Source organism: Enoplosus armatus, chromosome 14 (genome assembly GCF_043641665.1).
Source record: "Enoplosus armatus isolate fEnoArm2 chromosome 14, fEnoArm2.hap1, whole genome shotgun sequence".
Taxonomy (NCBI): domain Eukaryota; kingdom Metazoa; phylum Chordata; class Actinopteri; order Centrarchiformes; family Enoplosidae; genus Enoplosus; species Enoplosus armatus.
Window position 1 is genome coordinate 18,576,075 of NC_092193.1, and position 13,876 is coordinate 18,589,950.

The following is a 13,876-nucleotide window of genomic DNA, read 5'->3' on the forward strand; positions in this document are numbered from 1 at the left end:
TCAGCACACATGTTCCCCTTGTTAAAGGTAGGTGAAATCTGGAGTCTAGTGAAGCCTATCCCAGCAGACACTTGGCAGGAGCCTGAGTAAACGCTGGATAGTTTGCCAGTCTTCCACAAGCCAAACACAAAGAGACCAATACATTCATCCTGAAATTCAGGAGGAAAACTCAATTACAGAAAGGACCCAGCACTGGTCCTACTTACTGCGCAACAACAGTACTAAGCACTAAGCCACTGCAGAGAGAAAACAAATCAGTCGTAACATCTAGGAACATGTAGAAGAAATATTGATTTGTGCTCATGAATTTGGAGTCAGAAAAGTCCTGCAAATATGTGGAGTGACCAATTCATTCATTCAGTTTGTTCTGCTGCTACCTCTCACTGTTGGCCAGGGAAGAGAGTAGCACCTAGTGTCTTCTAAACATGGTCAGCCTACATTAAGAAGGTCCTGGATTTTAATCTGCTGGCCGTCTAGGGTGTTTCTATAGGAGTTCGCATTTCCCCCCTATCTGTGTGGATTTTCTCCAGTTTCCACCAAATATAAAAGATTAATAGAACTGCGCTTAATTGGTCTTCCTAACATTTATCAAAGAAAAATACCCAGTGTTGCTGGATGCTTCTCCTGCCTGTAAGTCATATGGGATCTCTCAGTACCCTCGGCTGGCCTCAGCGCCAGCATATAATCCCCCTTGGTCATATTAGTTTAGTTTAGTAATAGTTTAATACTGTTTCCAACAACTGTTATACTTACAACACCCAGCTATACTGTTTAAACCAGATAGGCATAAATACCGTCTATGTCTAATAGTGCAACAGCAGGTGAGACTTAATTAAGTCATATAATTCATCCAATTACAGCCTCTTCACGTTATCTCTGTTTGACAAACAATACTGCACAGGTGGGGTATAATTAGAGACCAGATGTTTCTGGCGGTCTGAGCGCTTTTGTTGAAGTGTCAGAAAATGTGTGCATCGTGATGTTTGTCAATGAGGCCAAGTGGCAGCGGGGTCACAGGACACTGTGTAGGGGAGTTGAGCGATGCAATCGGGTGTCTCTTTTTAATTCAGCCTTCACACACTCAGGCTGTTGTGAACTTCAATGACAATCTCCTCAATCATGCAAAAAGGTCTTACTGTAAATAACTTAATCACAACCACCACTGATAGCATCAGTGTCTGTGCGTGACTTTTGCAAGAAAGTCTGGGCCTCTATCAAGGTGAGACATGACAACCTCATGTTCATTACACCCTCAAATAGCCTGAAATCTGACTGCACACATACACCTAACCTGTGTTGTCTCAAGAATCACCCCCATACTATCCTTGGGGAATTATACTGAGGAGCGTGTGTGTGAGTGTGTGTGTGTGTGTGTGTGTATGTGCACTTGAAGGAGCCTTCAGGAGTTGTCTTGTACTATGCAAGCGAAGCAGGCGTGAACAGACAGGTGTGAAATCGGCTTGTCAGGAGAGAGAAGAGAATCTCCAGAAAATTCAGGTGATAGCTTAGAGCCATATTCATCCTGTGAAATTACACATGCCCACACACACTCACACCCAGACATCACACACACACACACACAGACACACATTCACACCCAGACATCACACATACACACACACACACACACATAGGAATTTATAGGAATTTCTTCCTATCATTCTCATCACACAGGATAAGTTGTTTGCACAACTGACACACACACAGCAATCTGTCACTGTATGGTCAAATACATCTAATATCTAGACTGTGCTGCCCTCTAGAGGTTGCTTCTGCTCCTCTTACCTTTCCAGCTAGGTCCATCCAGTGGTTCTACCAATTCAGTGTCAATTGGCCATTTCATGATATGAATAGGCTATATATTACCACTGATTTTTTTTTAAAGATAAATCTTGACTTTCCTCATTGTAGCGTTTTACGGTGCCCATTTTTTTTTCATCTTGTGCGCACAAGTAAATTATCTTGTGGGAACAAGTTATCTTGTGCACCTTTCGGGACGTTTCTGTGCGTTCGGCTAATTCCGATATTTCCGACAGCCCCCAAAGGCAGCATAACTGGGACGTGAATGCGTCAGCTAGCATTCCTCTGAACAACAGCTAAGTTGCATAACGTACACGCAGTAAATAAGGTAACGTTTCGATTTTTAAGTTTGACAAGGTTTCCGTCCATTTTCGAGTCGTTCGTCGTGTTCGGGGTCGCGGTCTGTCTGACATACAAGTAGCAAGTTACCGTTGAACCGTCAACTGCCGTTCCAAGTAGCTGATGCTAGTCAGGCACCGCTAATAAATGTTAGCTAACGTTAGTTAACTGTTAGCTGCTAGCGAGGATATGTTTTAAATGGTATTCTTAGCTTAACGAGACGTTAAAACCGAAGATAATGAGATGAGACGGTGTTTGTTTTCTATTATAATCTTCATCATCCCAATGTGATTAACTTTAGCTAACATTAACATGGTTGACCACCGTTACCAGTCATGTCTACGTTGTTATTATTACTAAGCTAAACACATGATGTACGATGAGTGGACTACTCTGCAATAAATTAGCTAGCTGAAGAGTGGCTATCATTTTCTTCAAATGAACCTTAGCTAACGATCTCCTGTTTTTTTGCATATTTTGAGAGCAACCAGTGAATTGTAAGCTTTGTTGCTTCATTAAAGCTGCCTAAAAGTCATGTTCGTTGACTCAAGCTTGAATGGCAACACTCAGTGTATGCTTTTTGCCATTTCAGAGACAGTATCTTGAAGGATTGCCATATGGATTCTCCACGGCAATCCAAGAAGGCTAACCTGAATCGAGAGCCAAAGCGCAGCCAGAATCAGTCAAGCATTCCTCCTCAGAAAGATGCCTATGCCAGGCTTCTCAGCCAGCACTGCAGCAGCAAGTTCAGTCTGTATCTGGAACAATATGCAAAGGACACGTCTTTTCAAAGGGAAGGAAACGGGCCGAGCACACTGCCCAAAGCCCAGAGTGACAAGCTGAACATACCGCAGCGGAAAAGGGACCAAGTGCCCAATGATTTCTCTGATTCGAGTGACTTCTCCCCCTCTTCCATGAAAACTAAAGGAGAGGAGAGTTCACTGTCTTTGTACATGGAGAAACTAAGCACCCGCAGTCCTCAGCAGGACTGTGAAAGGAAGCAAGGTGTATCTGACAGGCAGCGACGGGGGCAGAGAAGGGACACCACCACCAGCCACGATGGAGACATCGAGTCTGGCGAGGAACTCGGCTCTTTGAAACCCAGCGATTCAAAGAAACACCAGAAGCAGCAGCAGAGGAAAAACAAAGACTCTAAAGAGACTGACTCATTTGTTGGACGTCCCCAGTCCCCACAGAAAGCCAGTACAAGTGGACAGGAGCAAGAGATGATGGCCAAGTCAAAGAAGAAAAACCTGCCAAAGCACCCAGAAGAGGAGAAAAGCCGAGATGGGACAATAAAATCTGGGGTTGACGCTCAGATGTCGAGGCCCAAGTCCCCTCATGGTAAAGACAAAAAACAGCAGCAGTCCAGAGGTAAATTGTGAGCTAGTTTTTGAGATGTTAATTCTCAGCAGCTGGGCAAAGATAATGTGTTTTTATACATATGATGAGTTAAAGTTGAGTTAAATCTTTTTCAGCTTCTCCTGCTGACAAGAGTAAGAACAAAGGAGGCAGAGGATCAAAGAAACAAGTGTTTGAATCCTACATGACGTCTGAGGAGGTGACCCATGGCCTTAAGAGAGGAGAACTCATTCAGGTACAAACCCAGAGTTACTGTTCCTGAGACTTTATTAAAATCTATATCAAGTCCATATTGAGTATGGATGAAATTACTCAAGGTGGTCACGCTATTTGGGTATACAAGTTTTATAAAAAGCTGTATTTTGTTCCTCCTGTATACAGATTAAAACCATATCTAAATGCCACTTAGTTCAAGGTCAAGTTCTTAAGCTAGACCTTGAAGGAAGTGGCACTTAAACACCTGTTGTAGTAACATTTCTAATTATTACAGCAGTGAATCACACAGTGTGTTTCTTTCCTTTCTCTGCAGGGACAGTTAAGAATCAACCCAAAGAAATTCCAAGAAGCTTTCGTCCCATCTCCTGTGAGTTTGACACGTTCTGTTTTGCTGCTTCAACAACTTGTTTAATGGGTTCTATAAAAGCACCTTATAGATAACCTGTTGTACTGTGTAATAAATGTGATTTCATTCTATCAGTTAGTACATTAACATCTGTCTGGAAAGGTTTATACCAAAAGTTAAAAGATGGGCAGGAGACGAACAATCTCTTTTTTATGTTCGCAGGATGACACACGGGATATATTTCTGGATGGGATTGTAGCTCGCAACAGGGCGCTGAATGGAGACATTGTGGTGGTGCAAATCCTCCCCCGGGAGCAGTGGAAGGTAGACTACATTTACCTATCTATGCATGGTATACTTAATATAATTAATGGTAATGGACTTTTCCACAGGGCAGCAAAACACACCAGTAGTGACTGTATCAGCAGATGATGAATGTTATGTGTCTGTCTAGGTTGTGAGGTCAGATACTGACTGTGAGGGCGCCAGTGAGTCAGAGTCCCAAAGAGAGAACATGGTCCAAGCAGTGAAGAAGAAGGCACAGCGCACCCCCAGGCCTGATGTTACTATGGAAGACCAGCATAGCGACCAGGATGAACTCATCAGAAAAGCTCAGAATGTCACGCTCACTGACACAGGTACTGTGACAGAGTTGGGATATAGGAACTGTGGTATCATAGTATAACAATTCAGCAGGTATTTGGTAATGGTCAGTGAACTCGATGTTCGAAGGTTTATTTACTGGTCTGAAGAGAGTATCAATGCACAGAAGCAAAAACAATAGTTCAGCTAATACATCTTGATTTGTCCTTTCATCTGATGGAAATAGGGGAACCTCTGGAGGACCCCTCACCCCCACGATCCAATGGGGAAATACTCCAAAAGACTGCTAAAGTGAGCTTCCCGCCTATCTGTTGTGCTGTATTTCTTATTCACCTCTTCCTTTCTTGTCCAAGCATTTCCCAGATAAAATAACCACACTAATACAGGGGAAGCAATGGCAGGGGAATGACAAAACGTTTATATATGACTTGTATGTGCTGGAAGATTTAATATCCATCTGAGCCCTCAAGGTTCCTCATGTAAAACTAATCCAAAGTGAAAGACTTTGACAAAATGCAGATTTATTCCCAACCTTGTTTAAAACTCAAATAAGTTATGCTAAGTTGCCACAACAATTTCACAATAAAGGCTACACATTTCTCGTCACTGAAATGCTTTAACTATGAAAAGAAAGTTCAAGAAATTTGCGTTAACATGAGATCATAAAACTTCTCTTTCGCTTTCAAAACCAAACTTTGGCCTTACATCACTATATTTCCGTTTATCATTTGTCTGCCAGGTGGTGTACATTGTTGAAAAGAAGCACTCGAGAGCTGCGACAGGCTTCCTGAAATTCCTACCAGATAAGCCTTTTGCCATGTTCTCCCCCGTGGACCACCGGGTGCCACGGATTAACGTTGTCCTTGCTGACTGCCCCGAAGACTTCAGTTCCCGCCCGGGCGACTACACCAACACCTTGTTCATAGTTCGGATCACCAACTGGGCTGCCGACAGCAATTTTGCAGAAGGGTGAGTTTATTATTGAAAGCTTGATGCAGGGAAGCTTTTCAACAGCGTAACAGCCAACCTGACTCTCTCCTCATGTTTCCTCCAGTCGACTCGCTAAGACACTGGGTCAAGCTGGAGAAATCGAACCAGAGACAGAGGGCATCCTGACAGAGTACGACGTAGATTTTTCGGAGTTCTCAGATGAGGTGTTAGACTGCCTACCCAAGAACCTGCCCTGGACCATCCCACCTGAGGAGATGAGACAGAGGAGAGACCTGAGGTAGGACTGTGAATCTCATACATGCCTCTGTCGCTCTACATCCTTTTCTGTTTTTTTTTTATAAATATGTTCTTTGAGTGGAAACACTAAAGGAGAGATGTGAGCTCTATAGACCCAGACCCCTAACACATGACTATGTTTATTTTGCTGATAATTGGACTACTAACCAATTCAAACTTTGTCATCCAATGACAGCAGTGTGCTGTATTAAGTCTGAATTTAGGTCATATGATTCTCAAAGTACTGTTTTATCACGTGTAGGAAGGAGTGCATCTTCACAATCGACCCTGCTACCGCCAGAGACCTGGACGATGCTCTGTCCTGTAAACAGCTCCCGGATGGTAAACTACCTTAACTCTGTATCTTGATGATGATGATGATAAATTGTAGATATAGATGCTGTTTTTACTTGGAGATGGGAGGTTTTGTCATAGACTGTCCATTTAACAGGTAACTTTGAGGTGGGAGTCCACATTGCAGACGTGAGTTATTTTGTGGGGGAGGACAACACTCTGGATGCCATCGCCAGCCAAAGAGCAACTAGTGTGTACATGGTTCAAAAGGTGAGCGCTCCTTTACACTTTTTTATGTGAATAATTTGCTGCTTCACATGGTATCGTACTTGAAACTGCTAGTTGATCTGACCAAATTTTACTGCATTATATGGCTTTTTTCATATAACCCACTTGTTTTGTCACTGTCCAGGTGATCCCCATGCTGCCCAGGCTGCTGTGTGAGGAGCTGTGCAGTCTGAATCCTCGCACCGACAGACTGACTTTCTCTGTCATTTGGAAGATCACACCGGAGGGGAAGGTATGACCATTTCAAAATTCTTGGGCCTGTTGGAACTGCACTCCATCAATGAAATGTAAAGAGGAGTAAAATATCTGATGGCTGATTGATTCACTTCACCTGCCAACCGACCCCCCCCCCAGATCCTGAGTGAGTGGTTTGGCCGCTCAGTCATCCGCTCCTGCGTGAAGTTGAGTTACGACCATGCTCAGAGCATGATCGAGGCCCCTGAAAAGATGTTCTCTGCTGAGGAGCTGCCACCTGCGGACCCTGAGCACCCCATTGATGAGATCCACCTGGCTGTGCTCAACCTGCACACCATTGCTAAGAACCTCCGGGCTCAACGCTTCTCAGGAGGAGCCCTCAGACTAGACCAGGTTAGTCCTCGTTGCCTTGCGTTTGAATTTGTTCATGTTTTGTTTCGTAGTCTTTATAATCTCTGTTAATGTGTCTGTTTTTGGTAGGGTTTCCTTTCATAGTTAAGATATGGGGCATGGTAAATTCTGTGCAGCTTTTGATCATGGTTTCTCCTCTCATGTTCCCTTTATTTCAAGGGTTAGAGTTCATAAAAGATAATGTAAGAGTTAGCTGGAAGAGATTTACAAGATTATTAAGAAACAAGACCCAGTGTATTCAGTTTGTCAGGTTTCTGACATTATTTTCTCTACGCGCTGTGTTTGTTTTTTTTCCAGTTGAAACTGTCTTTCACCCTGGACAAAGAGACCATGATGCCTCAAGGCTGCTATGTTTACCAGTACAGAGACAGTAACAAGTGAGTAACAAACCCTCCTCAGATACATGTCTGTGTCTGCTTCTCTTCCAAAATGAACATTTATTTGACATGACACACGTAGCTTCTGGTGAAATATATTTCTGAATCAGTCTGAGTGCTTGAGGATCAGTCCTCCTTTGTTTCTGTTTCCAATTTCCCTCCTTTCCATTCAACTATATCATCCATAAATTGTTCTCTAGGCTGGTGGAGGAGTTCATGTTACTAGCTAACATTGCCACAGCCCACCACATCCACCGCAAATTCCCTGAGGTGGCCCTGCTCAGACGCCACCCTCCACCGAAGGCCAAAATGGTGGATGAGCTGCAGGAGCTTTGCGACCAGCTGGGAATCGACATTGATCTGTCCTCTGCGGGAGCGTTGCATGTCAGTACTCATTTCCATTCTAATATCTCAAAAACACCAAGACTTTTGTCCAAAACACAAGGTTTCGATTTTATTTAAGTGATCAAATTCAAAATGACAGCATTACAGGTATTACATTTCTTGCCCATGTGATGTCCTAATGTTTGCTAGCTCTTTTACATGATCACATAAGGAAATGGTGGAAATGTGGCTCTGATAACAATTAGACTGAACTTTACTCCTGTAAAATAACTTTATTGTGTTGTATTGGGTATTTTACATCTCACCAGGGATATCACTCACTCACAATAATTAATGAAAATGATGTGATAAAGTATAATAACAAATATTAATACTTAAAATCTCTTTTCTGCTTTTCCATCATGCAGAAGAGTCTCAATACTGTTCTTGGCGATGATGAGTATTCCACTGCCAGAAAAGAAGTCCTCACCCACATGTGCTCCAGACCCATGCAGGTTAGAGCTCAGTAACCACTGCTGAAGGAATTTAAACTTTTCAATATAAAAACAATATATATATATATATATATATATTTTTATTTATTTATTTTTTTTTTTTTTTCTATCATTGAACCTTTCCAGTAATATTGCTGTGTTTTAATCTGGGTTATTGGTGTTTCCCAGATGGCGATGTACTTCTGTACAGGTGTACTTAAGAATGAGCAGTTTTTTAAGCACTACGCCCTCAACGTTCCTCTCTACACTCACTTCACATCACCCATTAGACGGTACGCTGACATCATTGTCCACCGGCTGCTGGCTTCTTCACTGAGTGAGTATCTTCTCTGCAAGTCTCTCTTGGACACACAAAAGACACACATTCTTTCTTTTCTTTTAACAGTGCTGCAGTCGTATTTGCTGACGGACAAAGAAACGGACAAAGCGGCCTCAGATATCTCGCATTGTTTGTGCTGTTGCCTTTGCCATTGTTTCTGCGCTTCCTGCCTCTGTCTGCTCCGACTGTGTGTGTGTGTGTCTGTCAGTTTAATATGTTTGATAATTGTTTGTTTGTCTCTGTCCATTGAATATCTGCATGCAGGTTGTGGGCCTAATTTGGGTCTGTCAACAGAAGAAGTTCAAAAACAGGCATCACGTTGTAATGACAAGAAGATGGTGTCCAAGAAGGTCCAGGAGCTCAGCTCTGAGCTCTTCTTTGGAGTGTTTGTGAAGGTGGGTAGCCAAAACACAACACGCTGTCAACAAGGTAAAAAACATACATTTGACTGCTGCTAGTTTATTTTTGCCCTCTTACAGCGGCCACAGCCACAAACTGCTTATGAAATGTGGTTTACAAACATTTATTAACTACCTTGTCTGTTTTATCTCAAAAAGAAAATAGAATCATAAATAATATTTAATATTTTTCCTGTCGTTTGAGCTCCTGATTTCAATAATGTTGGTTCACATTTGATATTATGCCTAAAATGTGAAATAAGCTGAGGTCTTTTTTTTGGTCTGTGCTCCACAGGACTGTGGCCCTCTGGACTCTGAGGCCATGGTGATGGGGGTGCTGGATCAGTCCTTTGATGTGCTGGTTCTCCGGTACGGAGTGCAAAAACGCATCTACTGCAAGGTCAGCTCCAATAGACTCCATTTACAGGGAACAGTTTCAGTCTTAATATGTACATTTGTGCATTGTGCAGAAGTGTTTTTAGGTATTGCCTTTTATGTTCTTAAAAACTCTTTTGTATGCATTTTTGGCTGTTTTATTATGCAGTTGACATAATTAGAGATATTCTAATATTATATTATTTAGCCAAAAAAAAGAAGCTCATTGAGGAGAGAGAAATGAGACAGTTTCATCTGAAACAGTTTGAAACCATTTTTTTCCCCACCTTCAGTCTGTTGCGGGCCTGGACTCGTTCCACCATCATAAGGTGGGAAAGAAATCCGAGCTGACTCTGGTCTGGACGCCAGAGGACTTAGAGAAACCTCCAGTAGAGCAGGTGAGAACCACAGACACTGAACATGGTGTTGTTATGGTGTGGCCAATAGGAGAATTAAAATAGAATTTAAATTGAGAAATTAATTTCAGGTTTTAAAGGTCTTCACTGGGTGATCATATTTTGAAGGGACTTCAAAACAACAGTAATATGTGATGAGACAATTCTTTTCAAAAAAAATGACAGCATAAAGATAAAAAACAGGTGAAAACAAGATTACTAGCTGATGCAGCTAGCTGGGGTTAGGATGGTTAGAAAGTGAGAAAGTCAACGGACGGTGTAAATTGCAATAATCATCATTTCTGTTTCCACTTACAGGTCATTTCAATCTTCACGTTAGTGGAGGTGCAGCTCAAAGCGGACAGTGCACCCATGAAATACAGTGCGGTGCTCAAGAGGCCTGAGGAGAACGGATCATAAACACATCAGCGTGCCACAGAGCACACAAACACTTGCACATTTTCTTTTGTTGATTGCTAGAAAGTGACATGTAGAAGCAGTGTTACTGTGGTGAGCAGGGAAATCACAGATCAGGTCAGAGTCACATTCATTTGAAATTCCCACCAAGTTTCAGTTTTAACTTGAAGGCCCATTACAGTGTGTTTGTTTTTTTTGTTTTTTTCATATGTTGGCCCACTTACTGTAAATAACCCACACACATGTACACGACTGCTGCCCATTTTCCAAGGTATGTTATTGAGTTTAATATTCTTGAATTTGCTGTGAAAGGAGCACAGGTTTAAGGTATAGAAGACAAGTTGACTTTAATCCTTCAGACGTTAATAGAAATATGTATCTTAAACTTAAAAGGAAGTTATAGATGTACCATGCTTTGGAAAGTGGTGGTCTGTATGATTTATAGTAAGTGGTTTGATGACATGTGAACACTGATTTATCCATTTAAGCCTTCATGAACTCATGAATTGGCAGACTTTTATGTAATTCAGTATGGACTTCAAATTGAATTGTGACCCAGATCTGACTGTGAAGAAACCAATGAAGCGATGAGTTTTATTTTGCAGTTGATTTATTGACCCAATGAGGACCGCTTTGATGTGATAGAACTGTCGGTGCACAGTCGAATGTGCAAGAGCAGAATTTTAACTATTTTCAGTCATATCAATGACTGCTTTTCTGATTCTAGATTGAGGAGAGACCCATATTTGTATTTGCAAAGCAATAGAGTTCACCACACCTCTAAAGTTGACTTATTTTGGCTTTCTTTGATTGGCTGTGATATAACTTGTTGTGGCCTTGTGAGTGAAACTACATGGATCAAACTGTAAAAATGTAGCAGTAATTACAAAACCTTTGACTATATCAGATTCAAAGAACAGGTATATTAACATTTGCATAGAAACAATACCAGCTACCACATGCCATCAGTGACTTTTTATATTGCCGTATGTATTTATAGTGATTTATGTAGGAAGAGTTTTGTTGTGGGCTGCGAATGAACGGCCTCTTCAGGTGTGACATGTCAGTCATGAAGTAGAGCTCACAGGACTTTTCATTTCATTTAACTTCTCAATGAATCTAACATATCGTTCTAGTCTAAACTAACATTTCTGTATTCAGTGTGCCAGACAGGCCAAAGCTTAATCTATCTACTTACTGTTATTGTTCTTACGTCAAAACATGGGAAAGACTTGAATGTGAGTTGCTGCTGAGAAACGGTTGGTGGCCTTGAGATCTTAATGTATTTTATTTTTGCTCATGTGCTTTGTGCTTCCAACTGTTGTTTGTGTTTTTGTGTTTTATGCTCAGACTTGATTTGTGCAGCACAAAGACTTTTGGATGCCATTAATATCAACTTTGAAATTCAGCCTTAATTTAAGAGCAAAGATAAAACAACGTTTGAGTGCTGCAGCACATTTTAAAATGGCCTCCCCTTTTTGCTTTCACTGAGTCAACATGCCTCTCTTTAGTCATTCAGATTTTAGTAAAACAGTGCTATGTAGTGTCATACAAATTAGCTGCTGCGTCTGCACATTTTTGTTTTATTTCTGGATATCAAATCTTGTTTGTAGGACAGATTGTTTTTAGGCGTGTCAGATTTCCGAAAGAACGCCAGCTAATATTTTTAAGTTATTTTGTTTTCTGTGGACCGACCGTTTTTGTGACATGAGCTTTAAATGTGTTTTAAACCAGCAAGTTAAGTGCTAGTGCAAAACGACTATACTGACTTAGTAGGATGTGTGTTTATGTGATCAGGATCGGAAAAAATAATTTCTCACATTTGAAAACCTGAGAATGCAGTTGCAAGTCAAAAGTAAATTCAAATACAATTTCTGTGTGTTTTGCAAAGTTATGTTGTGACATGTAACTTTGATTCTGATCAGTATTCAAAGTGCATTTGTACTCACCTGTACGCTGTACGCTAAAACACCATACTGAGCAATAGCTAGTTGTCTTTGTCTCTAGGTAAATAAATGCATATATGAAATCCATTGAGCAAAAAAAATGACCCAAGCTGTGTTTTTTTTCCCTCCTGAATACTAGTTTATACTACTCAGACACTAATGTATGAGTGATCCCTGCTGCCAGTGACACACTGATGACCCCTAATTAACCACACTGGCACTGCCTTCCTCTGTGTTGTTTATATAGCAAATAAACAGAGAATCTGTGGTTTTTATTACCAGGGAGTGTCTGTGACTAATCCACCATAAACCCTCCTCATCAGCATATAGACGATAGTGAGGTGGGGACTTACGTCACGGATGATGACCTGCCTTTATAAACTACAGGTATATTCCACACCCAGTGAAATAAAACTGATGAGTTTTGTTTTCCTCCAATCTGCCTTCTTTTTTTCTTTTTTTTTTTTTTTTACAGAAAAGATTTTATGACTTTTCATGGCATTTCAGGTATGCTTAAAGCTGCTATAATCAATATTTTTTTGTATCAACAATGAATCACATGACTACTTGGGTTATTTGTAGTGATGAACGCAGATAATTATCACCCGACTGTGACTTATCCCCGAAATCTACGGAGCTTTAAAGTATCATTGTTTGGTTGTAATGCCCGCAACTTAAACGTTTTGGTTCACTGTCACTGCTTTTTGGAGCTGTTACCAACGAAGAAGCTCAGATAAAGCCACTGTAGACTCCCTGTCCAGGATCAAACGGCAGACAAAGTTAGCGACTAACTTTGCTACTAGCTAGTTAACAAATGGAGCATTTAGCTAGGGGCTGAACAGCCGGGTTTTTCCAGCAGAACAGAGCTAAAAGGAGAGTAAATACAAGGTAGACACAAAAACGACTATATTACTGCTAATGTTGCTGGATGTGTAAATAAGCAGCTCTTTGCTAGGAGGTTCGGCACATCAACATAAAAGCAGTAATTTGCTTGTTTCCGCTGCCCCCAAGCAGCCATAAAAATCAGTTATTTCAGGTTTAAATAGTTTTGTATTATTATTAGTTATGTATGGTTGTTTGTTTTGTTATTTGTCTTCGTCTTTCTTTTAACCAGCCAATGGAGGGTTGTTTTTCAGACACGGACAATTCCATAGCTCAGCTCTTTCAAATTGAGCCTTTGTAACTGTTGTTGAACAGCAGTCTCTGTAGCCCCAAGACCATAACGTGATAATGGTAAATGCCAAAGGTTTGCTAACGGTAGCCCCCATGAGCTACCGGTCATACCAGACCAGTTAAGGCTGTAGCAGTAAAATCCTTGAGTAGTTTGAATAAAGCAAAGGTGCTTTTTATTGGTTACAAATTTAACTTTTCATTTGCAAGAAGAAGGCAGTGTTATTTCTTCCCTTCAAATGTTGCATAGCACCACTTTAAAATTTAAAATTGCCTGCTGTTGTCGTCTGAAGACGTCATAACTCTGGTTCCATTATGTCATCAAGAGTGAAGTCAAAGGTCAGGCTGATGAGCTGAAACAGGAAGTTAATCTTATATCCACATTAAGCAGTGTTGAACGGACCCACCTTTGGAACATCACCAAGTAGCACGTGCAACTGCAGTGTGCAAGTGTTTTGCTTTACGAGAGTTTTTATTTTCCTCCTCTAACCACCTTGCAAAGAATTCCTTATCAGAGCTGAACACACTGATGCCAGTGAATAACCAGCAGTGACTCCCA

The 13,876-nt window shown here is 41.2% G+C and overlaps 1 protein-coding gene across 1 annotated transcript; it reads left to right on the forward strand.

Annotated features, from left to right (window-relative positions):
- The first annotated feature begins 2,756 nt into the window (after positions 1-2,756).
- dis3l2 (DIS3 like 3'-5' exoribonuclease 2) lies at positions 2,757-10,339 on the forward strand. Its single transcript, XM_070919080.1, has 20 exons — positions 2,757-3,517; positions 3,619-3,736; positions 4,031-4,084; positions 4,286-4,387; positions 4,518-4,701; positions 4,893-4,957; positions 5,406-5,635; positions 5,721-5,894; positions 6,156-6,235; positions 6,345-6,457; positions 6,600-6,707; positions 6,830-7,063; positions 7,379-7,458; positions 7,659-7,842; positions 8,211-8,297; positions 8,466-8,613; positions 8,881-9,011; positions 9,310-9,414; positions 9,683-9,787; positions 10,103-10,339. Exons 1-20 carry the CDS (start codon positions 2,757-2,759, stop codon positions 10,202-10,204), a joined length of 3,165 nt encoding a protein of 1,054 aa, XP_070775181.1. The 3' UTR covers positions 10,205-10,339.
- Positions 10,340-13,876: the final 3,537 nt, after the last annotated feature.